The 25,263-nt window shown below is 43.4% G+C and overlaps 2 protein-coding genes across 7 annotated transcripts in view; one reads left to right on the top strand and one right to left on the bottom strand.

Moving 5' to 3' along the window:
- pde1ca (phosphodiesterase 1C, calmodulin-dependent a) overlaps positions 1 to 20,698 on the top strand; it is a 134,378-nt gene extending 113,680 nt beyond the window's left edge. For 2 of the 6 annotated variants that reach the window (XM_064333681.1, XM_064333676.1), the window contains exons 11-17: positions 29 to 130; positions 1,240 to 1,360; positions 2,769 to 2,850; positions 3,094 to 3,214; positions 6,130 to 6,305; positions 6,630 to 7,043; positions 20,000 to 20,697. In XM_064333681.1, the coding sequence (XP_064189751.1) occupies positions 29 to 130; positions 1,240 to 1,360; positions 2,769 to 2,850; positions 3,094 to 3,214; positions 6,130 to 6,305; positions 6,630 to 7,043; positions 20,000 to 20,163 (1,180 nt within the window). In that variant the 3' untranslated portion in view covers positions 20,164 to 20,697. Of the gene's footprint in view, positions 1 to 28; positions 131 to 1,239; positions 1,361 to 2,768; positions 2,851 to 3,093; positions 3,215 to 6,129; positions 6,306 to 6,629; positions 7,044 to 11,035; positions 12,528 to 15,539; positions 18,230 to 19,999 lie in introns of those variants that run through there. The other 4 variants (XM_064333675.1, XM_064333677.1, XM_064333680.1 and 1 more) reach the window with 4 other exon arrangements.
- A 632-nt stretch (positions 20,699 to 21,330) lies between these two features.
- On the bottom strand, positions 21,331 to 24,103 carry ppp1r17 (protein phosphatase 1 regulatory subunit 17). Its single transcript, XM_064333707.1, has 4 exons — positions 24,024 to 24,103; positions 22,845 to 22,931; positions 21,803 to 21,961; positions 21,331 to 21,561 (listed from the first exon to the last, which is right to left on the bottom strand). Exons 2-4 carry the CDS (start codon positions 22,915 to 22,917, stop codon positions 21,491 to 21,493), a joined length of 303 nt encoding a protein of 100 aa, XP_064189777.1. The 5' UTR covers positions 22,918 to 22,931; positions 24,024 to 24,103; the 3' UTR covers positions 21,331 to 21,490.
- Between the last annotated feature and the right edge of the window lie 1,160 nt (positions 24,104 to 25,263).

The raw sequence follows: 25,263 nt of genomic DNA, 5'->3' as shown, positions 1-25,263 counted from the left end.
TCTCTCTCTTTCACTCTGTCTCTCACAGGGAGTTGCGGGCCTTGGTAGTGGAGATGGTTTTGGCCACAGACATGTCGTGCCACTTCCAGCAGATCAAGGCCATGAAGAGCTTCCTGCAGCAGCCTGAAGGGTGAGCTTGCATCCTGCAGGGGGCGCACCTCACAGAAGAACAGACCGCAGTTCCATGGGGCCTTTACAGCTGAAGTGGGAGCGTTCCTCTCAATAACACCAATGATTAGCATTATTCTGCACTGTAGCTCGGCTGCCATTTTGGGAAGACACACCCACTCTCTCAACAGAGGTGGACAGGGAGGAACTTAGTAGAGCAACTTCACATTTCCCCGGGGAAACTTCATAATGCAACACACAGCTACATTATCACAGCTGTCTTAAATCATCGTTATGATTTTCTGTGCGCCCAGCCTTTTCACCATATGAATTCAATCTGGCTCTCTCTCTCTCTCTCTCTATCTATCTATCTATCTATCTATCTCTCTCTGTCTCTCTCTCTATCTCTCGCTCTCTCTGAAAAGAGCCCTCAAAATTCCTATCCCTGCTCACCACACTTGAGCAGCTTTAAAAGCTGCTTCATGGCCCTTTCCATGATGTATGTACTGAAATGACCCATTTCGTCTGGGTGTTTCATCCCCCCGGGGTGGACGCTGGGGCGTGTGAACGTCTCTCCGCCCTCTGATTGGCTGCGGCGGAAACGTTAATGGCACGTGTAGAGAGGGAGGCGGCAGGGACACGTAGTCCTGCCGGAACGGAGCAGCGGTGAACGTTTTTTAAAAGGCTTTCAGACGCCCCTTCGTCTACAGAAAGATTTTTCCTAATATACACATTTGCACACACACACACATACACACGCACACACACGCACACACATATATATAAACGCACTCATGCCAGGAAGCCTGAAAATATCATGGCGGTATGCTGGGTGTTCAGGTTCTTTGTTTTCAACGTCCTGAGACGATAGAGTCTTCAATTAGCATAACCTGCATGTCTTTGGACTGCGGGAGGACACCGGAGTACCCGGAGGAAACCCACGCGGACGGGGTGAGAATGTGCAAACTCCACACAGAGGGGCCCAGGCCGGGTCCTTATTTCTCTAAGGAGCCAGTGCTATCCACCGCACCACCGTGCCACCCGTGCAAATGCCAGTGCCAGTCGCTAATTAATAATTAATCGTCGGCATATCGCGTGAACATCGCCTTTTGTTCCGCCCCTGTGCCGCAGGATTGACAAGCCGAAAGCCTTATCGCTCCTCCTGCACACCGCCGACATCAGCCACCCCGCCAAGAAGTGGGACCTGCACCACCGCTGGACCACCTCCCTGCTGGAGGAGTTCTTCAGACAGGTGAGCTACACCTGCAAGACCTTCCATTTCATTTACACTGTGTGCTGTAATCCTGCAAAAGGCTGCAAAACTGCAATAACTTATTATTACTATTATTATTATTAGTAGTAGTAGTGGTAGTAGTAGTAGCAGTAGTAGTAGTAGTAGTAGTTGTAATCTCTGAGTACGAAATCAAAGTTAATAGTGAAATTAATTGGGTTTACTTGGGCTGGGGTGGAGAAGATTTTTTAGCCCTTCCCCCCCCCCAAACCCCCAAAATCTCGGCACATGTTTCTGATCTCATTCGTGAAAGTCAGACTTTCACAGTCTTGCTTTGCTGAAAGAAAAAGCAAACTTTACACAAAGCCCTTTTTACTTCAGTCCATGTTCCAGATTTTCAAGGGTTCCGGGTTTTACTCAGCGCAGTTAACCAGCTAACTCAGTAATCCTGTTTCACAAAATACCCCCCAGGATTACTGAGTTAGCTGGATATACTGCACTGAGTAAAACCTGGAACCCTCCTAAATCTGGAACATGGACTGAAAGTAAAAAAGTCCTTTGTGGAAAGTTTGTTTTTGCTCTTAGCAAAGCAAGACAGTGAAAGACTTGACTTTCACGAATGAGATCAGAAACATTCGGGCTGAAAAATCTTCTCCACCCCAGCCCAAGTAAACCCAATTAATTTCTCTATTAACTTTGATTTCGTACTTGGAGATTCTTTCATTAGGAGCTAATTGATTCTGTTCTCTGTTCTCTATAACTCACGTTGCGTAGAAAGTGTCGCTCCCCGCACGCTGAAAAATGCACTTTGATTGCTGGATGTGGAATGGCGAGATCCAATCTTTGTGTTTCCAGGTGCAGCGACACTAATCATATTAATTGGAATGTCAGGGACAATTAATGAGATCGCAGAGGCGGTGATTTTGTACTTTTCTTTAATGAAAATATGCTCTGCCATTTCGGCACAATCCCTGCCCAGGTTATAGGCAATAAAATCTGAAACCCTGCAATCTCAATTACCTGGCGCCCTCGCTGGGGCAATCATGGGGCGGCACGCGGAGAGGAATGAAATGGATTTGTGATTTAGATGAAGCTCTGATTGCTTGCCGCGAAGAGTTCTGCGGAGGCCCGTCTCGTCTCCCGTGGTCACGGCCTGACGCGGGGGGCTCGTAGAAACAGGGGTGCTTTCTTCCAGCGGTGTTAGGAGAACGGGAGTTCAGCGTTTAATGTGAAGCAATAATGTCATTAATGAAGTGGAAATGAGGAATGCATTTTTCGATATCGGTGTATGCGTGTGCATATGTATGCGTGTGTGTGTGCTTGCGTGTGCATGTGTATTTGTGTGTGTGCGTGTGTGTGTGTGTGTGTGTGTTTTGTCGCTGGTTCAGTGGTCTCCGACAGGCTCACAGTCTGAACTCCCCTTTTGCAGGGGGATAAAGAGTCAGAGTTGGGGTTGCCTTTTTCACCCCTGTGTGACCGCAAGTCCACCATGGTGGCCCAGTCCCAGATAGGTGAGTGTAATTCTGAACTTACCAACGCTCTCAGTAAAGGGTGCGCATCCAAACCCTTCAATACTTTCAACCCAGGCGCTACTAAGAAAACAACTTTGTATAACAGAGCAAAACTTTGGCGACTGCCCGTTATATTTTACCACTTAATGTGACGTGTTCCAGTACCTCGATAATGCATCCGTCGCGGTTCGGGGTTTCGGTCTGTGTGGCATAGAGGAATAGCAAGCTTTCCCCTTCCCCCAGGATTCATCGATTTCATCGTGGAGCCGACGTTCACCGTTCTGTCGGACATGACCGAGAAGATCGTCTCGCCGCTGATCGAGGAGGCCTCCCGCTCAGACATGGCGGTATTCCGTCGATCCAGGTGAGCGAAATCCACTTCCTGCCTCGCGGGGCCTGACTTCCTCTCAGAGACATTCCTGTTTTGGAAGGCACCGCGTGTCATTTGCCCTCGGACTCTTCGCTTCTTGTTTCAAAGGCTAAACCATCCTGTGGTATCACATGCACATCTGTGTGTGTGCGTGTGTGTGTGTGTGTGTGTAGGCTTGTGTGTGTGCGTGTGTGTGTGTGTGTGTGTAGGCTTGTGTGTGTGTGTGTGTGTGTGTGTGTGTGTGTGTGTTTGTTTGAGTCTCTCCCCTGCCTGAACAGCACAATTCATATTCGGCAGCTAATAGCTGTCACTGTAACCAGCGAGCAATATACATGACAGGAGCCATGCTGCCTCTCTCCCCCTTAGCATTCCACGATAGCAGCCTGAACCCCCCACAACATCACCAGTCAGGGAGAGCCAGTCAGGAAGAACTCACTCAATCACGTTTACATCCATATTACCAAATGAACCCCGAGGTCTGCCCTTTATTCTCTCTCTCACTCTTTCTTTTTCTCTCTCTCCCTCTCTCCCTCCCTCCCTCTCTTTCTCTTTCTCTCTCTTGTTTATATCGCTGCCCTTGTTTCCTCTCGGCATCCTTGCATTATCGCCGCAAAATTAACCCCAGCCAGGCCCGGGGCGGGGCAGCCAATTATAATCACGGCCGCCCTTTTGTGTCGCGGCTGGCTTCTGCGACATTTCCGCGCCGTCTTGGGCAGCGTCTCCACGGCCGTCCCCCGCAGGGTCTACTCTGTTAATCAGACGGCTTTTAAAATGTCTTTTTTTTTTCCTTTTCCTTGTTTATTCTTTTTTAAATTGGGGTAGATTGAGGAGGGAGGCAGTGGGTAGTCCCAGCCACATTCAGGGGTGTTGTGGGGACATGGTTAGGCTGTTGGGTCATTTGTTTGTGAAGTGTTCGGAGCAGAATGATAACGTTGACGGGCTTTAATGGGGTCTTATGTCGGGAATGCTATGATGTAATGGTGCTGGAGTCTAAAAGTTCTGCTAATCATTATGGCTATGATCTAATATGGTCATACAAACATGTACACACACACACACACACACACATCCACACCCATGCACGTACATCACTACTGCTATAATCTAACACAGGCATGCAAACACATACACACACAAACACACACACGTCACTGCTGCTATTATGTAAAGACACACACATACACGTACCCAAACATTGTACTACTGTAACATAAACACACACACACACACACACACACTCAGGCCTCTCACCTCCTCACCTCCCTCTCTCCCTCTATCTTTCTGTCCTCCTCCCCATCTCCCCCCCCCACTCTTACAGAGGTTCTGTATTGCATAAACAGAAACGTTCAGACAGATGTTGCCCTCCCCCCCCCCTCGCCCCATCCCCATTTGTCCAGCTGTTCCATCGCGCATGAAGAGCCAGATCTGATCACAGTCCCTCAGCCTCGGTCTTCCTCTGTTTCCAGCACCTTCCGACGACGGTCACGACCCACCAAAAAAAAAAAAAAAAAAAAAAAAAACATCCTTCCTAACGCAATAAAAGAGAACTTCACACAAGCTTCCATAAAATATTTACAAGCTGAGGCCCACAGAAAAAGGGCCCTGGCTGTGCTGTGAAACACCGGCCAGCTGTGAAAGATGACGTCGTTTGGAAAGCTAGGCGGCGACGGCGGCGGCAGTGGCGGCTTTCACAGGATTACGATTAATTCCTCGGGCCGTGCGATTACGCGGCCCCGGGTGCTTATCCGAAACGCTCGCGGCTGATTCGCTGAGAGCTCCGCTTCCAGAGGGGCTCTCGGCCCCGGACCCATCGTTTAGACCAATCATCCGCTGTCGTTTAGAGGAAAGTGTGCCGACGCAGCAGGCAGAGGAAGACAAACGGCCCGGCCCTTAAATGAGGGCTTTTGCGTATCTGCTTCCTTTTAAATCGTCCCTCTCCCTCAGAGGGGCACCAGCCTTTTCTGCGACCCTTACCTTTGCAGCTGTGTGATCTGTGACTCTCTGTCAGTGTGAGACTCTGTGTCTGTGACTCACTCTCTCTCTCTCTCTCTCTGATTCTCTTGATTCTGGAGTCTCACAATTGTCTACCTGAGATTTTGTCTGCAAAACTCCTCTCTCTTTATTGCCTTTGTGTGATTCTCTCCCTTTTTGCGTGACTCTCTGTGACTCTGTGTGACACTCGATTGTCTGTGACTCTGCAGTCTGAATCGTATGACTCTCTCTGTGACTCTACAGTCTGAATCATATGACTCTGTGACTCTGCAGTCTGAATCGTATGACTCTGTATGTGACTCTGGAGTCTGAATCGTATGACTCTGTCTGTGACTCTGCAGTCTGAATTGTATGACTCTCTCTGGGACTCTGGAGTCTGAATAGTATGACTCTGTCTGTGACTCTGCAGTCTGAATCGTATGACTCTCTGTGACTCTGGAGTCTGAATCGTATGACTCTCTCTGTGACTCTGCTGTCTGAATCGTATGACTCTCTCTGTGACTCTGCAGTCTGAATCGTATGACTCTCTCTGTGACTCTGCAGTCTGAATCGTATGACTCTGTCTGTGACTCTGGAGTCTGAATCGTATGACTCTCTCTGTGACTCTGCAGTCTGAATCGTATGACTCTCTCTGTGACTCTGCAGTCTGAATCGTATGACTCTCTCTGTGACTCTGCAGTCTGAATCGTATGACTCTCTCTGTGACTCTGGAGTCTGAATCGTATGACTCTGTCTGTGACTCTGGAGTCTGAATCGTATGAATCTCTCTGTGACTCTGGAGTCTGAATCGTACAACTCTCTCTGTGACTCTGCAGTCTAAATAGTATGACTCTCTCTGTGACTCTGCAGTCTGAATCATATGACTCTCTCTGTGACTCTGCAGTCTGAATCGTATGACTCTCTCTGTGACTCTGCAGTCTGAATAATACGCCTCCGTCGGAAGGGAAGCGCTCCAGTGTGAAGAGCACGGGGTCCGAGGGCAGCACCTCCCTCCACTGCTCCCTGCTCAGCGTCGACTTCCGAAGCTTCAAGGGCTCCTGGAACGAGGAGGTGCAGAAGAACCGTGAAAAGTGGAAGACCCAGGCCACCAAAGGTGCAGTCACCCCCCCCCCCCCCACCCTTCCCCCCTCCCCAGCATGCACAGTGTTTTGTTTTGAGGGCCACTGCAAAATGGAGAGTCTTTTAAGGAGATCTGAGGATATGTGCGTTAGAGCCGAAACCTTGCTAGGAAAATACCCCGAAGGCTTTGGGCTAGGACTTAGATCTCATCTCAACAAGGCCCTGTGTATTAGACTGAGGAGTTGCTCAAGATGCCCTGTGTGTCAGACTGAGGAATGTGCTAGGAGGCCCTGTTGGTTAGATGTTGGCGTATATTTGTTCTACTCCTTGTTTTCTAAAATAAGTTGTCCCCCCTCAGACCTGGAGGAGAAGGCCAAGAAAGAGGCGGAGGACAAGAAGGAGCAGGAGGAGGCAGAGGGGACGAAGACAGCCGACGCGGAGCAGGCAACGCCAAGCCAGGCCGACAAGCCGAGCCAGGATAAGGATCCAAGCCAGGCCAACAAGCCGAGCCAGGATAAGGATCCAAGCCAGGCCAACAAGCCGAGCCAGGATAAGGATCCAAGCCAGGCCAACAAGCCGAGCCAGGATAAGGATCCAAGCCAGGCAGGCAAGCCGAATCAGGCAGAGGAGGGACAGAAGGACCCCGTCGAGCAGCAGCCCAAAGTTGAGAAAGGGGACCAGGACCCCGGGGGGAAGGAGTCGTCGCCCAAATCCCCCCCTCAGAACGGAGAGGCCACGCCCGACGCAGAAGCCAGACAGCAAGCGCGCAACGGTACGTCCCTTTCACTCCCACTGTCCGGCTGTCACGCTGCCTCAAAAAACGGGGAGTCCCCTCGTTTCAGGGTGTCCTGTGTGGGGCAATATGTCCACCACATGCCCCCTTAGCCTAAAACTGTGGGGAAATTCAGAAAGCACTCCTGGGCCTTGGGATTGCGCTCCTGCCCCAGAGAAAATAAGCACAGCGTGTTTTTGGGCTGGGTCTGCACCCCGGGCTGCCAGTGGTGTGTGTGTCCCACTACATTCACTCGTTCTGTAAACTCACTCACTCACTGTCACACTCACTCACTCTTTCTCTCTCTCACTCACTTCCTCACTCATTTTCTCACTTCTCTCCCTTTCTCACTCACTCATTCACTCACTCACATGCTCACACACTAGCTCACTCGCTACTCACTCATTCTTTCACTCACTCGCTCACACACCCACTTACTCCTTCATTGATGCATTTAACCCTCTTGTGGACTCCTCGTTCGTGCGCTCGCTCACTCCCTCTGTCAAATAAAATAACATCCGTTGCGGTTGTTTCGTCACTGCATGGTGAAACGACCCCGGTAAAGGGAATTAAGAGTGGCGCTCGAGAACAGCGCCCCCTAGACACCTTGTGAGATGTGTGGAGCGTGTGGACCGTGACACGCCAATTCTGAAAGGCTTGCTCAGGCGGAATTCTTTGTGAAGCAGCACCACCTGCTGGTCAATTTGATAAAATGCTCAGAATTTGCTACAGGGCAGTCATGAGTACTGTGTGTACCAGCACCTCTGGTTTGTGTATTTGAGAGAAGTTTAGCACATTCACACAAATGTGTGTTTCACACGTTTTTCAGGTTTTCTGTGTGATGAGTTACCGCCATTAGGAACTTGTCTAAGCCGACTGTTATGCAGCTGACCGTAAATGATTTAAATGTGTCTGCCAGCTGAAACTGCAGTCATGGTCTCTTGGAAACGTTGCTGCTTAAAATACACATCGTCTTTGCATAAAAAAAGGCATGACAAATGTATGAAATAGCTATACTTGTGTGAATGTAAAAATGGCTCTGTTATATAAAAAGGCAAGGGGCCAGGCTAATAATAATAATAATAATAATAATAATAATAATAATAATAATAATAATAATGCTTGTATTTACATAGCACTTTTCTCACACTCAAAGTGCTGCGGGGAAACTCTCCTCAACCACCACCAATGTGCAGCACCGGCCTGGGCGATGCACGGCAGCCATTTTGCTCCAGAATGCTCGCGGCATTGCATTCCCACCTCACATCAGCTGAGGTGGAGAGGGAGAAAAAATTCTTTTTAGCCAATTAAACTGGGGGACAATTAGGTGGCAGGTGGGAATGAGCCAGGTTGGGGCACCAGAGAGCCCCTGATGTTTTGATGACACTGACACTGACTGACTTTAATGGCCACAGTGAGTCAGCAACCCATTTAACATCTCGTCTGGAAGACGGAAAACTTATAGCTAGCAGAGTGTCAGCATAGATCTTACCAAGGACCGTAAATACACCACTACAGAGGCAGGTTTACGAGACCAGGCTGCAGGGTCCATCAGCTTATGCATTTGGAAGCACAATTCTATCGATTGGGCTCAATCATGCCACTTTTCAAGCGCACCTTTTCAAATCTGACAACTTAATGCATCTAATCGGCTACCACGGCTAACCTGGACTCCAAACAAGTGCAGGGCAATTGGTCATTATCGCTGTCATACTCCTGTGTTTTTTTCTCTCTCTCTCTCTCTGTTGTAAATGTGTGTGTGTGTGTGTGTGTGTGAATGTTTGTGTGTGTATGTGTGCGTGTGTATGTGGGAATTTGCAATGTATACATGCAAACATCATGAATTATATTTTTTTAAGGGAGACTTATACGTAATGTAGGGTATATACTTTATTTATTGGACAGAATTATGACTGAAAGGACTAGATGGTTAGTATTGTGGTTAAGGTTAGGTAAATGGCATGCGTTAATTTTGTTTTAAATGTCGGCTGTTGGAGCTAGGGAATGAATTAGTGGTTTTGGTTGATTGAAAACCTTTGCATTTTTCGACATAAGACTGCAGCATTAAGTAGTTTGAGATGTTTTCAGTGAAATCTTAGAGTTGAGACACAACTTGGAATTTACACATGCTCCCCACTAGGTGTAAATGAATTCTAAAAACAGTGGTTGAGGTGCCACATCGATTTGAAAGATTGAAAAAACTTGTTTGGGGAGCTGGAGGATGTAATTCAGTGACGTACAGGTTGGCTGCACATTCTCTGTGATAGATGACATCCCTATCTTTTTTTTATGCCGATGTTGTCATGCACTCTGGCTTTCTTTCACCGACCTTCTTCTGAGTACAGGAATACGTTTCTCAGTAAATAAAACATAGCGGAGTTTATTATAAAATATATTTTTAAAAAGCTTTATTTCATCTTACCAAGTCAATGGTTCAAGAGCAATAAATATCAATGAAAAAAAACCACAGTTAAGGCAGAGTCCAAAATGCATCCACTGAAGGTCCATAACGAATCACCAGCTGGAATAGGTGGTACCCATAGATAGTGTGTCAATTTAGCAAGCATTACTTACTGTTGAACTGCTTGAGAAATTTTTTTTTTCATTAGCCTGAAGATGAAAATATTACAGTACATGACAAACTTTGGTTTGTGGAATCAATTACAGTCGACTTAGTTAAGCTGTAGCGTAAGTATCCACATACACACCGTTAGTTTAAAACCAACCAACCAGTTGCAATGCAGCATTGATTGTTGGCTTTGCACCCTTTAACTTGGGATAAGATTTACGGTACACTGCTGCTACAGGCTACTAGGGTCCAATTTGTGTTTATCCAGTTAGAATTGGGGTTATGCTTAGTATTAAGAAAAGGGTAAGCATTGCGCTTGAATTTTAAGATCAGGGTCATATCCAATGCGCGAAATACAATTTCCCTGTGTGTGTGTGTGCTGTTAGCCTATGGTGTGTGTAACTGGAATAGAGAGCAGGGGAGGTCCTTGGCAGACTCCACACACCATTCCCTCCCTCGCATTTACATCAAGTTTGCATTAAACATGTTGTTTTCGTCACAGCAAGACCACCGCCATTTTTACAGAGCGGCCCTGGCCAAGTCTCTCTCTCGTCCTTCCGAAACATCTTTGAAATCAGCCGCTAGGTGCTTCAGTAGCTCCATCGAACGTTTCAGGGATTTGTTGCTAAGGGGAGTGCAATAGCTTTGCACCACACTAGGGTCTATGAACCGACATCAACTCTTAGATCCGGTAGATCAGGGCTGCCCAACCCTGTTCCTGGAGATCTACCATCCTGCAGGTTTTCATTTCAACCCTAATTGGGCACACCTGATTCTATTAATTAGGAAATCAACGAGATATCTTGCTGTTGAATGAGGTGTGCTTTGTTAGGGTTGGAGTTGAGTGAGCTGTGTTGTATATCTGTAGGGGATCGTTCATGTGACAGAATATGCTATGTCACACCCAAGAATAGGATTGTATGAACCACTTTTTGTGTCTTTTTTATGGAGCACTGCATTTGCTTATGAATGATTGAGAGAGAGTGAAGGAGCTGTTACAACGTGATCTGCGAAGGCCTTTGGCAATAAACCTCATGTAAAGAATGGCAAAACATTTCCGGTGGAATTGTGGAAACTCGTGTGGTGTTGTTTTCATGCAGTGTTAAACATCCCATCCATCATGCAGCCATAAACCCCTGTCTTTTCCAAAGTAGGCCCAAGTTCCCCCAACCGAATGAGTGTTTCATTCTGTGCTATTCATCATCTGCTCATGTTCAGTGAAAAGAGGGAATTGTCCAGCGCCCCATCATCTCTCTCTGTTTTCTTCGCCCTTCTCTGACAGTTCCTGAATCCCTGGAGAAATGCATATCTAAAAGTGCCATATCTCTCTCTCTCACTCATTCTCTCACACTCTTTTTTTCTCTCTGTCTCTCTCTCTCTCACACTCTTTCCCCTCACACTCTCTCTCTCTCTTTTTCCACAGATTCTGAAGAGGACAGGAAGAGTAACCATAGCAACTCCCCCCCTCCTTTATCAGTCCTAGCTGCTGCTTCCACGTCTCATAGAGACTAACCCCCCCCCCCCCCCCCCAAAGCTTTCCCTCCACCAGAAACTCCACAGACGGCCACACCACAGACTCTCTCTCCTACTTCCTGTGAAACTTCCATGCGTGAAACAAACTTTTTAAAAAAACGTTTTTTTAATTATTATTATTATTATTATTATTATTATTATTATCTGCATTGCGTTTGTTTTAGTTGTTTCCTCTGGTCAAATAATTTAGCGGACGGAGATTCGGCAATCAACCCACAACTGGTTTCGCGCCGCTGGTTTCGCTGAAGTTGGTTCTTTCGAGCTAAGCCAGCTAACAAACATTACGCTTTCCAGTCCTGCCCCTGCAGCCAATGAGGAGGTGTCCGTCCGGCTGTCTATCTGCGGAATAAGAGAATAACAGAAAGAGCGTGATCGCCTGTTGGGATCTGAGGTCTGGACCAACTCCCCAATAGGCACAAATAAAATGGTTAAGATTACTTTTTTTTGAGGAGTCTTGGAGGGGAAAAAAATCTTCTTCCTGAATTCCACCATTCTTCTTCTTCTTCTTCTTCTTACTATTATTATTATTATTATTATTATTATTATTATTGTTAATTTTGTTATTTTGCTACTGCTGTTGTTTCAGCAATTTGTTAGTTGTTGAACACAGAGGAATGGGGGCTCCCCTTAGAGTGCTGCATAGCTTGCGGGTTATACGTGCACCCCCCCCGCAAACCTGGCCGGGAATAAGCGGGTACAGATGATGGATGGATGAATGGATGGATGGTGTATGTGCACCGTAGGGACCTGATGCCATGTTGGACTGCGCTGATGAAAATCGCCTCTGCATTTGCTCTTGAACCTGAAACGCACTTGGAGTGATGCGGCATACCTTCAGCAAGCACTCCCAAAGAGAAGTTGTTATATTTTTAATACAGATTTATTTTATTTTATTTTATTGGGTTTTTTTTTGTTTGTTTGTTTGTTTGTTTGTTTTGTTTTGTGTTTTTATTTTTTGGACAGTAATCCACTGCAGAGGCACACGGGTGACGTTATCCTGATCAGCATGAACCTGCAGCATGTGCTGTCAGAGAACACCCGACTGTCAATTTTCCTTTTCCAGTTAAAGTCGGTCAAAGGGAAGGTGGAGCTACTGACGGACAAACGGAGCGGCATTGGGGGGGGGGGGGGCTACAGTGGGAGCGAGGGGGGGTGCAAAATGCTTCTTTTCTCTGAATATTATTCACTGCTGAGGAAGGGACGGGGGGAACCTGGCACGTGTGAGATGAGCGGACTGTTGAAGCTGAACCCTACAGGGGCCGGAGGTACTGTCCTGTGAGAAATGGTCGCCCGTTCTCTCCCGATATGCGTCACTTTAAAAGTGTAATGTTTAAACTTTCATGGTAATGTAGGACTGAGCTTAAATACTGCAGTGAGGTGGGGTGCGGTGGGGGTGGGGGTGGGTGTGGGGGGGGGGACCCCAGCATATTTCCTGGAGTTGTATTGCTGTGCAAGCACGACGTTCGCACTGAATCGAGCTGTTGCCACAGCCATCTCCAGAATGCTGCTGGCATAGCTGTCATTGGAGCCTTCAGCTACCCTGATTGGCTGATGACATCACAGTTGAATAGAGGCGGGGCTAAGCCGTGAGCTTTAGGGCCTCTGCTGTGCTTGGCTCACATTGCCCACCTGTTATTGTGCCGCTGTCCTTACTTTGTGTGTGTGTGTGTGTTCATGTGTGTGTGTGTATGCGCACATGCGTGCGTGCGTGCTCCACACGTTGGTATGAAAGATTGTGGTACCAAATGACTCCACGTCAGCTTGTCTGTGTTATAAATGTCTTGTGAGTTCCACCGGCAAAAGGTAGAAAAAATTTGTGAGCGTGTTCTGTCCTACAACCAGCACTACTTCCAAAACCACTGCAATTTCCCTCATCCAGTGGCTAAAGATTCTGATAAAAAGCCTGTGTGTGCTTCTGTATGCTGTCCCTGCAAAGAGATATAACATTGGTTTTTTTATGCCTTTTTGTGGGATATTATAGTTTTCGTGTGGGAACAGTGTGACAGAAAGGTAGAACTTGCTCTGGGTCTTTCTTTGGTAATTTTATTTTATTTGATATAATTGTCCAGATTGGACAACGCAAAAGAAGACAGTCCCTAAATATCTGTAACACATTCAAGGTAGTGTCACTTTCTGTCGTAGGATGCAAAACATTGTTAATTGTAATTGTTTGTTATAGTGTATTATGGCAAAAAGTGGCGTAGCCTTAAACGTATGTCTTTAAAAGGACACGTAGTTTTGTAAATACATTGAATGTTGCCTAAGAACAGAGAGAAATTAATGTACTTCAAGGTGAACAATCCTGGTTTTTTGGCACTTGGACAGTACTATTTTTGGGAGATGGTTACTTCATCTGTGGAGAAAGAAAATGCGGATATGAATTACTTTGTAAATAGGAAATGACAGATTTTAAAGGGTAGAGAAATCAACAGGTTATTACTTTTCACAAAGTGTGTGATGAAAGGTTTTTGGCTCCGTTGAAGCTGTGCATCTCAAAAGATCTGTGGGTGTGTGTATCTGTGTGTGTGCGTGCGATTGTGTGCGTGTGTGTGTTTGTGTGTGCTTGTGCTTGTGTGTGTGTATGTGTGTGTGTGTGCATGTGTGTGTGTATATGTGTGCATGTTTGTGTGTGTTTGTGTGTGTGTGTGTGTGTGTGTTTGTGTGAGATTGTGTGTGTGTGTGTGTGTGTGTGTGTGTGTGTGTGTGTGTGTGATTATGTGTGTTTGTGTGTGATTATGTGTGTGTGTGTGTGTGTGTGTGTGATTATGTGTGTGTGTGTGTGTGTGTGTGTGTGTGTGTGTGTGTGTGATTATGTGTGTTTGTGTGTGATTATATGTGTGTGTGTGTGTGTGTGTGTGTGTGTGTGATTATGTGTGTTTGTGTGTGATTATATGTGTGTCTGTGTGTGTGTGTGTGTGTGTGTGTGTGTGTACACCTGCATATGTGTCCAGTCTTTCTGTTTGCGTTCAGAGGGATTATTAAGAGATTACAGCTTCTTGAAATGTAACCTGTGGTTCTTGGCTTTTGGAATGAATGTACTCTCTATATCTAAAAACAATCAAGTTCACATATTCATAATTATTGCATTTGCAGCAAATGATGCATACAAACTCATCATTAACTATGATAAATATTTTTAGTAAATGAAAACATTATCATTGCTCAAGTTATTGATATGAATTTATGTCATTTAGTCTTTCAAATGTGTGTATGTGTGTCTGGATGTGTGTGTGTGTGTGTGTGGGTTGCAGAGATATAACAATATGTCTGTTGATGATTGAGATATTTATGATAGATTTGTATATTTAGCACATTCGTAACACATTACAATACAGTGCCACCAAAAATGCTTAATACAGCATTTATAACAGCATTACTTCATTTATAACGTGTTACTAACATTGTAATACATATTAGTAACACGATTTTAAGATGGAGACAACCGTCTCTAGATTTATACATTATGCAGGTTACATGTCTCTTCAGCATTTAGCAGATGGTCTTCTCCAGTGCAAATTACACACATTAAATTTTTACATACAATCCAAGGTGGCTATTCTACAGAAGCGAGGTTGAGGTTGAGTATACAGTAAAATGTCCCATGTTAATTCAACTCTTAACAATGTTAATTCAGCTCTTAACCAGTAACATTTGGTCCCGCATTCCAGAGTGGGACCAAATGTTATCACCGTTAACACCGTTAGAGTTGAATTAACATTGTTAGATTTGAGTTAATACCACTGGAGTTGAATTAACACCGTTAGGAGTTGCATTAACGCTGGACGTTTTACTGTGTATCCTTGCAGCAACAACAGAACTGCTCCCGCAGGGAACTTAACATTTCATTCTAAGATTTCTCAACAAAGCGTATATTGATGGTGTTCAAATACAATGCAGTATTCCAAATAAATTCAAAAATGCATTGCGAAATTATAGTTAATATTCTAAATAAGATTATTTATGGCAAAAAATGATTGAACTGCCCCATAACATTAAAACTTAAGTGAAAGTGTTTGGTTAACCTGTATCAGCGTAGCACCTCTCATGAAAAAGTGCCACATCTTGAAATATTGCATTAAAAATGTACTGTTATATATTTTTTATACACAGCAGTGTAATGGCAAATGACACTTTTTCATGAGGGAACGATGCTGAGGACAGTTATGGTGACAGTCATACTAATAACTGCTTTAATGAGTAATAGTCCTCCCAGCTTACATCCCCAAAAACATTAATATCAACAACCAAGCTAACATGAGCATAATTATTCAGTCATTCAGGACAGGACAGCAGATACAAGAACAAGCCTTATAAGCATGTTTTGTTTAGTTTTTTTGGTAGGTTGTTTTGTGTTTTTTACAATCCAATGAAAAAGAACACTCTTTGCATTCTAGATGAGTGGTAGCTTTTCCTGTTCCTGGAGATCCACGTGGCTGAAGGGTATTGCCATGCCATTCAAACCAGTGGCTCACTGACGCCTGGAATTGCAGCTGGCTCGTCCAATCAGTGACTCCAAGTTCAGAAAGCCGTGGATCTCCATTGGTTAAGGATGAGGTCATCATGTGCAGCTGGCCAATGAAATCACTGTGCGCACACACTCTTGTTGCCTTGACCAAAGACTGAATTAAGATTTTTTAAGTTGAAGTTTTTAAGTTTTAAGGCTAAATTCAGCATCAGATTTACACTTTATGCCACAACATATACAAACTTCGTAATGAAAGAAAAAACTTTTCTTTTTCAGGGAGAAATGTAAAAATAAAATGTAAAACTGCCTTAATTTGTTTTTAGCTATTATGTTTTATTTTACTTCAGCTTTTAGTATGGAATTCAATCAACATTTCTCCAAAAACACGCTATTTTGTCATTATTTGCAGGTACGAGTTTTTCACAACTAAAATTTGCAATGTTTGTTGATATATTGTTGACTGCTGAACTTGCTGAACCTTGTTTGCAAAGAACAGCGCAAACGTCAGCATTTAATTGTCAATTTAAGGACGAGTGTTGATTGAATGTAGGCCTTCATCTTGTGTATAACACAGTGGCCTGTGCATCCAGCACTGCTGATTTAGTTTTAGGTTGATGTCTTGTATCGTTCCCTTTGTTCATGAACCTTGAAGTGCTTTTTGTGTACTCTTGCTTTGTTTTTATTTCTTGCAAACTTAAATATCTTCCATTAAACGTTTTCCTTTTTATTTAGTTTTTTTGCTTTTTTTTTTTTGTTTTACTTTTTTTCTTGTCTTCTGTGTGGCCACTAAGGTTGCATTGAAATTTCGATCATAATTGCACCCTTCCGTAATCAGTCTGCAGCACAGCTTTGTAATCGTGTTGTATTTACATAAGTGCTTTTTGTAGCTTTTATGTGAGATGAGAATGTTCAAAAACACATGTTTAGTGTTTCCGTGGTTACATGTTAACCTTCATCGATCCCGCCCCTCTTTCCCAAAACTACAGCAGCACCTTAGTGAACCCAAACTCAAATGCCCTCCTGTCTCAGAAGACATCGCTGAGTTATAGTTATATGTTAAAGACATATTTAGAGAGCAGTTTCCTGTTCCTGTTACTGTAATTTCTCTCTCTTCATATTGAAATGACGTTTGATGTGTTGCTCAATATTACTGCATAAAGCAAGTAATATTTTTGTTTTCTTTCTCCAAACTGCGCTACCGCACTCAATGTGTTCCTAGCTTCCTTTTGAATAGAACTCTGGTACCTGGAGCATGAAAACAGATTTTTGTGACCAACAGTCACTTGGCAGATGTCAAAACTGTGAAATTAAGCCACCTTAATCTATGAGTCTGATGGCATATTATTGCTCCGCTCTGCCCCCTAGTGTACACAACTTTACATGTTCTCGTCTCTACTTTTGCTGAGTGCCGCAAAGCTGTTTGAACTTCCTTTAAAAAAAAGTACTAGACAGCTAAAAAGTACATTTGAAATAAATGAAAAAGAGCTGTACAGCATTTGGCATTGTCAAAGTTAAAAAATAAAAATAAAAAACATCTAGGCCATTTTTTACTTGCTATGAGAAAAACATATTTAGTCATTGAAGGAAATATGTTCAGTCATTTTTTCCACTCACATCAAGCTGCTGCAAATATTCTGTTTCTTTACTGGTGCAAAACTGTGAATAATTTATAATGTATTAATCCAATTCAATATGTGTCATCTAAGGTCTTCCCTCTATTAATACTTGTACAACACTTCCATTGCATGGCTATTATTTCATATGCTGTATAGTCCTAGCTGTGCTGCTTGGTTCAGTCTAATTCTTCGTGCTCCAGCTCCTGTCATTTTCTGTCCCAGCAGTGCCACCTACTGGCAAATCTTTAGATTACATTCTGACGTCTCAATCCCAAACCGAATTTCTGGATGGTCATAGGTGTCCACAGGTTTGTTTGTTTGTTTGTTTTTTGATTTTTTTCATTTTATTATATATTTTTTATTTTTGTTCATTTTTGATTGTGCCCTTTCTATCATCAGCCAATTAAAGTCTTGGCACTGAGGTGTGAACTCTTAAGCCAATCAAAAACTTTAATTAAGCACTAGAAACGCAAAAAATAAAAAATTTAAAAAAAGCTAGTGAACACTGTGGCACTCCACTGTATTTCAGACACTGTCTGGCCATGTGCTGTCTTGTAGTATGGCTTTCACCATCCATTACTTTTGCCAATGAATAAGAAAAGTAATCATCCCTAAAACTACATGGAAAAATGTTTTTATATCGACTTTGTTAGTTTTGTTTTTATATATATTTTTTTTTGTTTGTTTCTTTTTAAAGCCATAGATTATTAAGCTGCAAGGTGTGCCATTTTCAACACATTTTAACAGGCTATTTTGTGTTTTGTCTCATTGAAGAAATATTATGTATAGATATATATATATATATATATATATATATAGTTTCCAGTTATGGAAAAACAAAATATATATCAGCAAATAAATAATGCTATAAAAAACCAACAACACACCACTGTTATTCACAAACCAAGAAAACAATGACCTGTGCTGACCTTGTGGTCATGTTTGTTACAATGCTACGTTGTTGCAATGTTGTGACAATAAACCAGAACTGAAAGGGCTGAGATCACGTCTCGGAGTGGTTATTTCAAAGCATCAAGGGGGAAAGAAACATAATTATTTCACACATTGGCACTCACTTTAAGAATTATTTAATCCATCTATAATATATGCAACGTGATAAGCAGAGCCTAAAGTAGAGAAAATGCACAGAACTGACCACAAAAATAATGTCACCTGTCCTCCATTGCTGAGAACATTGATTCACATGATTATGAGAATTTAGTGAAGGCTGCAGCTCGGTTAGACCTGGCGCAACACAGTATTCACCCATTCAAAAGGCGCCTCTGTTCACTTAAATTATAAGATGAGGAAGAGTTTCGTCCCGGTGACGTCATCACTTCAAGAATATAGTTTGAAGATATGGACAAAAGTTTTGGTTCTGGTGTGTCACACAAATTATTAATTATATTGCTAAATTTGAGCAGAACTGATTTGAACTGTCAGAATGGTCAAAAACGATTTTGGGATGGAGATTCCAGTCACTATTCTGAAAAGCCAAACGCAAGTTAATTTCTGTGAGTTTGGATCAGCTAACGGATTTAACTCAGTTTGTCAGGCTGGTCAGGCTCGTAGTACTGTAAGGTTAAGAGCAGCCTGGTCAGGCTCATAGTGCTGTAAGGTTATGAGCAGCCTGGTCAGGCTTATAGTGGTGTAAGGTTATGAGCAGCCAGGTCAGGCTCATAGTGCTGTAAGGTTATGAGCAGCCTGGTCAGGCTCATAGTGCTGTAAGGTTATGAGCAGCCTGGTTAGGCTCATAGTGCTGTAAGGTTATGAGCAGCCTGGTCAGGCTCATAGTGGTGTAAGGTTATGAGCAGCCTGGTCAGGCTCATAGTTCTGTAAGGTTATGAGCAGTCTGGTCAGGCTCATAGTGCTGTAAGGTTATGAGCAGCCTGGTCAGGCTCATAGTGGTGTAAGGTTATGAGCAGCCTGGTCAGGCTCATAGTGCTGTAAGGTTATGAGCAGCCAGGTCAGGCTCACAGTGCTGTAAGGTAAAGAGCAGCCTGGTCAGGCTCATAGTGCTGTAAGGTTATGAGCAGCCTGGTCAGGCTCATAGTGCTGTAAGGTTATGAGCAGCCTGGTCAGGCTCATAGTGCTGTAAGGTTACGAGCAGCCAGGTCAGGCTCATAGTGCTGTAAGGGTATGAGCAGCCTGGTCAGGCCCATAGTGCTGTAAGGTTATGAGCAGCCTGGTCAGGCTCATAGTGCTGTAAGGGTATGAGCAGCCTGGTCAGGCTCATAGTGCTGTAAGGTTATGAGCAGCCAGGTCAGGCTCATAGTGCTGTAAGGGTATGAGCAGCCAGGTCAGACTCATAGCGCTGTAAGGTTATGAGCAGTCTGGCCAGGCTCACAGTACTGTAAAGTTATGCAACAGGCCCAGTTAACAGCATATTAAATTGGGAATATTTTATTTTCCAGTGCTACATCTCATAAAAATAAGTGGCACGTGTATTTAAGTGTGAGCTGGAATGAGACAAGAAGGAGGAGCTTGATTTTGAGAAAAAGGTTTTTGGTCCACACCTGGGTCAGGCAGCTGTAAGAAATGCTTCAACACATGAGATGCTGGTCAAATAAAAAACTTTAATAAACTCTTGCAGATCCCTGAGAATTTTTCAACAAGACAAGTTCCCGACATAAATGTTGTCAAAAGAAGCATTTTGTTCGGAATATACTGTGTTAGAATATTTTATATTTTAATTAATTTAAAGCCGTCAGTATTCTGATAAGGAAGGTGTTGTGAGTTGATGATGTAAACGGGACGTCCCGCTGTTTTTCAGGGTCTCCGGAAGGGTACAGCCTGATCCGTTACTACAAGAGGCCCAGTTACTGCGCCAGCTCCTACGTCCCGGCCCAGGGACGAAAGGGGGCTGGAAACAGGCCCGCGGACGCCCGGGACAAAGCCAGGCGGCTGCAGAACATCTCTCTGCGGAGGGGGAAGTGACATCACCCACAGGAAGTGACATCATTGTGCGCAGGGAAGTGGTGTCATCCCCGTCCTGTCACAGCACGGTCTTCCAACAGAACGACGGGAAATGTAATCTGCACACCCATCCCCCTTGTCTGGCTAGCAAATGGCATCGCTCAGGTGTTGCCCTCTGCCTCTGTGATGTCACAGAAGACTCTGCCCCCGACTGGCATTATAAAATGACATCACACTCTTTTCTGTTCCCAGGGCAACCTAGAAACTGCAGCTGCTTCCTGTGACCTTTAACCTTTGCTGCTTGTCTGTGCCTGTTATTTGATCCCAAAGTCTTAAGTTTTTTTTTTTTTGGGGGGGGGGGGGGGATTTAGTCACCAGCAGTGTCGGGTGCTTCAGATTAGCATGCAGGGTATGATTCATATGAAATTTATGACTTCACACACTCTGAAATGAATGGTGAAAGAAAACAATGATCGTGTTTATATTATTTGTTTTTGCTACATTGCATGCTGCGCCTTAAAAGCTACACAATAAAATATACCGCAGCTCTAACACTGTTCTTTGTGCGCTTTATTTTACAGTGTTCGCGTGTTTTATTTTGCAGTGGCAAAATGGCTTCAAAGATGGTTGGAGGAAACACAAACGGAGAACTCCACGGTGCTTCCACAAACGCACCTTTCATAAAAATAAACACATTGCATGTTGGGAACAACGTAAACTCTGCAAGTTGCTCTGGATAAGCATTTCTAGTGTTTTAAGTGCTCATTAAGCCATAAGAAAAAAAAATGCGTACAAAATTCCAAATCTAAAAGCAAATTTTGAAATTTTCCAGTTTCATCAAAAATACTTTTTTTTTTTTGAAAGATAAAATTCTAACATGTAAATGATGATTTCGATTACAGGCTCTTTAAGAAAATGGTAAAATTTTCTCCGCCAAATTAGAGAAAAAAAAATGCTCCTGGCCATTATTACTGTAGCCCAATTATGTGTCCTCTGAGCAAGGACCGTGTGGGAAAGATACAGGCAGGAAGTATCCACCAATCCACCAATATTTAATGTATAGTGGAGGGAGCGACCGTGTGTGTGTGTGCGTGTGTGTGCATGCATGCGTACATGCATGTGTGTGTTTGTGTGTGTGTGTGTGTGTGTGGTTGTCTTAACATGAGTTAGTCACAGTTTAATCCCATATTTGAACAGAACTTAGGTTTTATTTTAATAAGGGGTGGGGTCACAGTAGATAGAACCAATAGGAACCCCTGTTTAAACATCCAGGTACAGATAACTAGCACTGGAAATCAAGCAGCCTCAACAGGAAAAAAAAACGTCTGAAGAGAAGTAGAAGTTTTTTCTAGTTCTTCTCTTCTTTTTCTTCATCTTCTTGGTGAATCACATGTTTTTCTCCTTTCAACTGTCTCACGCCTGAAAGAGGCCAACAGAAAAAAAAAATACGCATGAAATAGATATCTTTGGCAAGATATCATGGTAAAACATCAAAATAAACAAATGTAAAAACAAAAAAGGAAGTTACTTTGGTGAAAGTGTAGCATAACGGTGAGGGACCTTTGTTCATAACAGTGAGGTTGCATGTTCAGTTTCCAAATGGTGATTAGCCCTTTGTTTGCCTCTGAGGCATTTGGGGCATTTGGCAGAGCCGCCTTACCTGGGACGAGTGGGAGAGGGTTTAGGATGGGGGTGTCTTTCCTGCGCGGTTTCCCCTGTCCCGGCCCATCTCCAGGGAGCTCTGGGATGGGGGGTTCGGGTTTGAGGGTCTCCCCCAGCTGTGCGCCCCCAGGCTCCGCGCTCGGCTTCCTGGAGACATCTGGGACCCCAGTTTGGACGTAAGAGTGAGAGGGTTTTTGTGGGAAAGATGCAGACAGGAAACACACCCATTCACTTCCATATTTAATGCAAGCTGGAGGGAACGTGTATGTGCATGCATGTGCATGTGTGTGTGTGTGTGTGTGTGTTTATGTGTGTGTGGGCGTGTGCATGCATGGGTGTGTGTGTGTGTGTGTGTGCGTGTGTGTGTACATGTGCTCATTCCTGGCTGGAATACCCAGAGGCATTGTGGGACACATGAGTCAGAATGTTGCCATCTGTCGCTGTGTTTAGGGCTCCCATTAGGGTCAAATCTTTCATTCTCTCCCCCCTCTGTTCTGACGCTCTCTGGTTCTGTCATCTGCACCGCCTCCACCCCCCTCATCTCCCTCCCTTCATTCTTGATTTCCTTGCTGCACTCCTCCCTCCTCCACCCCCACTGCATCTCCATCACTCTATCCATCTCATCTCATTCTTTGTGAGTAACAAAGACGGTAACAATACTGGGTACGTCACTTTTGAGAAAAATAAGACAAATCCGACCATCTTCTGGATTCATAAGGCTAACCAGGATGGACAAAAATAGTTCTAACAATGAGGACAAATATGGTGCACAGATTCACACTTGGCTTTCCGTAAATCAAGAAATTGTATGCATAGGACAAAGAGGGGTCCTATGGGTCCTTGGGTTATTATTATTATTATTATTATTATTATTATTATTATTATTATTATTATTATTATTATTAACATCATTATTGTTGTTGTTGTTGCTGTTGTTAATATGATAATAATAATAATAATAATAATAACTATTTTATTATTATTATTATTATTATCATTATTATTATTATTATTATTATTATTATGGTGTAGATACTCACAGCGAAGGTCCTGCTCATTCAGGATGTGTTCAGTCGTCTCCGGGGACGACCGCAGGCAGCCAATCGACATCATCGGAGAGAGCTGGCCTGGCACCAGACACCGTTACACAAAAAAACATCTCACACACATTCATGACTCATTACACAAAAAAACATCTCACACACTCCTGTCTCATATCACACACAGTAAAATGTTCAGCGCTAAATCAGCTGTTACAGAATACAAATGGAAATGGCTTTGTTGTATTGTATTGTGGCTGGTTGCAAAAGCAAAATAAAATATTTTATAAAAATATTTATAAAAAAACTACAAGTACCATGATCCACCGAGGCATGTCAGTTGCTATGCGCATAATTTTCCTCGATTAACAATCAAAATTACTGAGTGAGCCTTTAAACACAGTCCCTATTGGACTCATATGTTATCTGTCAGAGTTGAATTAACACTGATAATTTTATTGCGTAACTATGACAACCCACAGCCAGGCCTCTGGATGGAAGAGATAAAGAGATTTAAAACAAAGAAGCTGTACTGTAAACATTTTCACGGTTTTAAACAAAAAAAAAAAAAAGCTTAGCTATTCTGCCACCAATAACTGGCCTGTCTAGGCTAAAGAAAAGGACAGACTTTGAGAGAAACAGAGTAAGTGGACTTTGATGGATCCTGTGACCTTAAAAGACAATCAGGGAATAATCTCTAGGTACTCGTTCATATTTCATGCCAAGCCAATTCCTATTTTCCAGTACATCATGCCTAGTGCCCACAACCTTAAGCTCCCATTTGTAACTACAACAGGTCACCGAGATCCATCTCACCCTGTTGAACTCCACTGTATTTATGAAAAATGAAAATAGTGACCCACTAGCAATCCCCTTGGATTATGATAGCACTTTTTAACATGCAATAAATTAATAAAGATTAAGTAAATCTTGGGAAACCAATAACACACTTTCCGTTAACAGTTGACCTTATTCCTCCTTTTGTATAGTGAATAAAAGTTTAGTAAATAAATAAATAAATAAATGGTATGCATTGTGTTTCTGGAGAGAGTGTGGGAGAGAGAAATAAATAGAGATAAATTAATAGGGAGAGGAAAAAGTGGAAAACAAAGGAGAGGAAAGAGGAAGAAACAGAAAGAGAGAGAAAAAGAGAACAAGAGAGAGAGAGTACATGCTTACCTGAGCCAGAGAATGGGGAGATACAGAGGAGGACAGGACACAGGGGGGTTTTGTACTGGATGGGAGGGGCTTACCAACCCCGCTCCCATTAGCTGCTGTTGTCAGGACAACAGTGGCGTCACCCTACATTCAAGAATTGGACCCTAATACAGATTTTTGCATGCATTAAGTGAAGTGACGTGATGACATAATGTGTGAGTGTGTGTGTGTGTGTGTGTGAGCACGTGTGCGTGTGTCTGTGTATGTGCATGTGCGTGTGCGTGTCTGCGTGTGCATGTGTGAGTGTGTCTGTGTGTGAGCTTCTGTCACCTGATACCCTGAGCCTGAGGTCATAGAAAGAAAGTGAGATGCTTCATCAGACAGACTCAGACAGACAGTCTGCTAATCAGAGAGAGAGAGAGAGAGAGAGAGAGAGAGAGGGGGAAAGACATGTGAGCGAAAAGGAAAGAGAAAAAAATAAAGAGACAGGATATAGAAAAATATTAATGAATGGGAGTTCATCTTTTTTAAACCAAAAAATCTAATCAGTTTTACTTGTCTTGGTTTAATACAATATTGGCTCAATAAATTGTCAGGGTTTGCAGAGGGGGAAGTACTCTATATAACTTTATAATATTAACGCAATAAATATAACACAAAAAACCCCAACTAAATCTACTGAACAACAAAGAAAACGATAAAACAACAAGGAATAAAACAGAACTCAATTTTGCTTCTTCATAATATAAGATCCACACAGTAGGCGGCAGCACATTTATTGCCCATTTGTTGAAAATAGAGTCTGAGAGAGAGAGACAGGAGAGGTGGAGACAGAGATGCCTTCCTCCTAAACTGTATCAAAATACACAAAAATAATAAAAGCATATTTTCCATAAATTTTCAATAATTATAAATAACTTTACAATTCCCTATCAAAGGAAGAAAAATGAGTGCCCATCCTAACATATACAGGAGATGTGTATTTTTTTTACATGTGTTGATTTAACATTAGCCTTCTTTTTTTTGTTACTGTGTTGTTTTTGCTTTGAGGATATTCACTGTCATTATTACTTTACTGTACATATGAATGTATATGATTTCTGATGCTTTGGAAATAATTACATATGCATTTACTGCCAATAAAGCAACTTGAATTTGAATTTGAGAAAGCGAAAGAGAGAGAGAGCGAGGGGGAGGGGGGTACAGAGAGAGAGAGATATGGGGGGAGGGGGTATAACAGGCTACAGATGCTTCAGATGGC

This window comes from Anguilla rostrata, chromosome 4 (assembly GCF_018555375.3).
Source record: "Anguilla rostrata isolate EN2019 chromosome 4, ASM1855537v3, whole genome shotgun sequence".
In the NCBI taxonomy this organism is placed as follows: domain Eukaryota; kingdom Metazoa; phylum Chordata; class Actinopteri; order Anguilliformes; family Anguillidae; genus Anguilla; species Anguilla rostrata.
The sequence above is the reverse complement of the archived record's forward strand: the minus strand, read 5'-3'. Positions and strand labels throughout refer to the sequence as shown.

Excerpts from the sequence above, each read along its gene's own strand:
- ppp1r17 (XM_064333707.1), bottom strand. The coding sequence starts at position 22,917 with ATGATGTCGATTGGCTGCCTGCGGTCGTCCCCGGAGACGACTGAACAC. Across the intron at positions 21,962-22,844 it reads GAATGAGCAGGACCTTCGCT|ATGTCTCCAGGAAGCCGAGC; the intron begins GTGAGTATCTAC and ends CTGGGGTCCCAG. Across the intron at positions 21,562-21,802 it reads CCCTCTCCCACTCGTCCCAG|GCGTGAGACAGTTGAAAGGA; the intron begins GTAAGGCGGCTC and ends GGCCTCTTTCAG.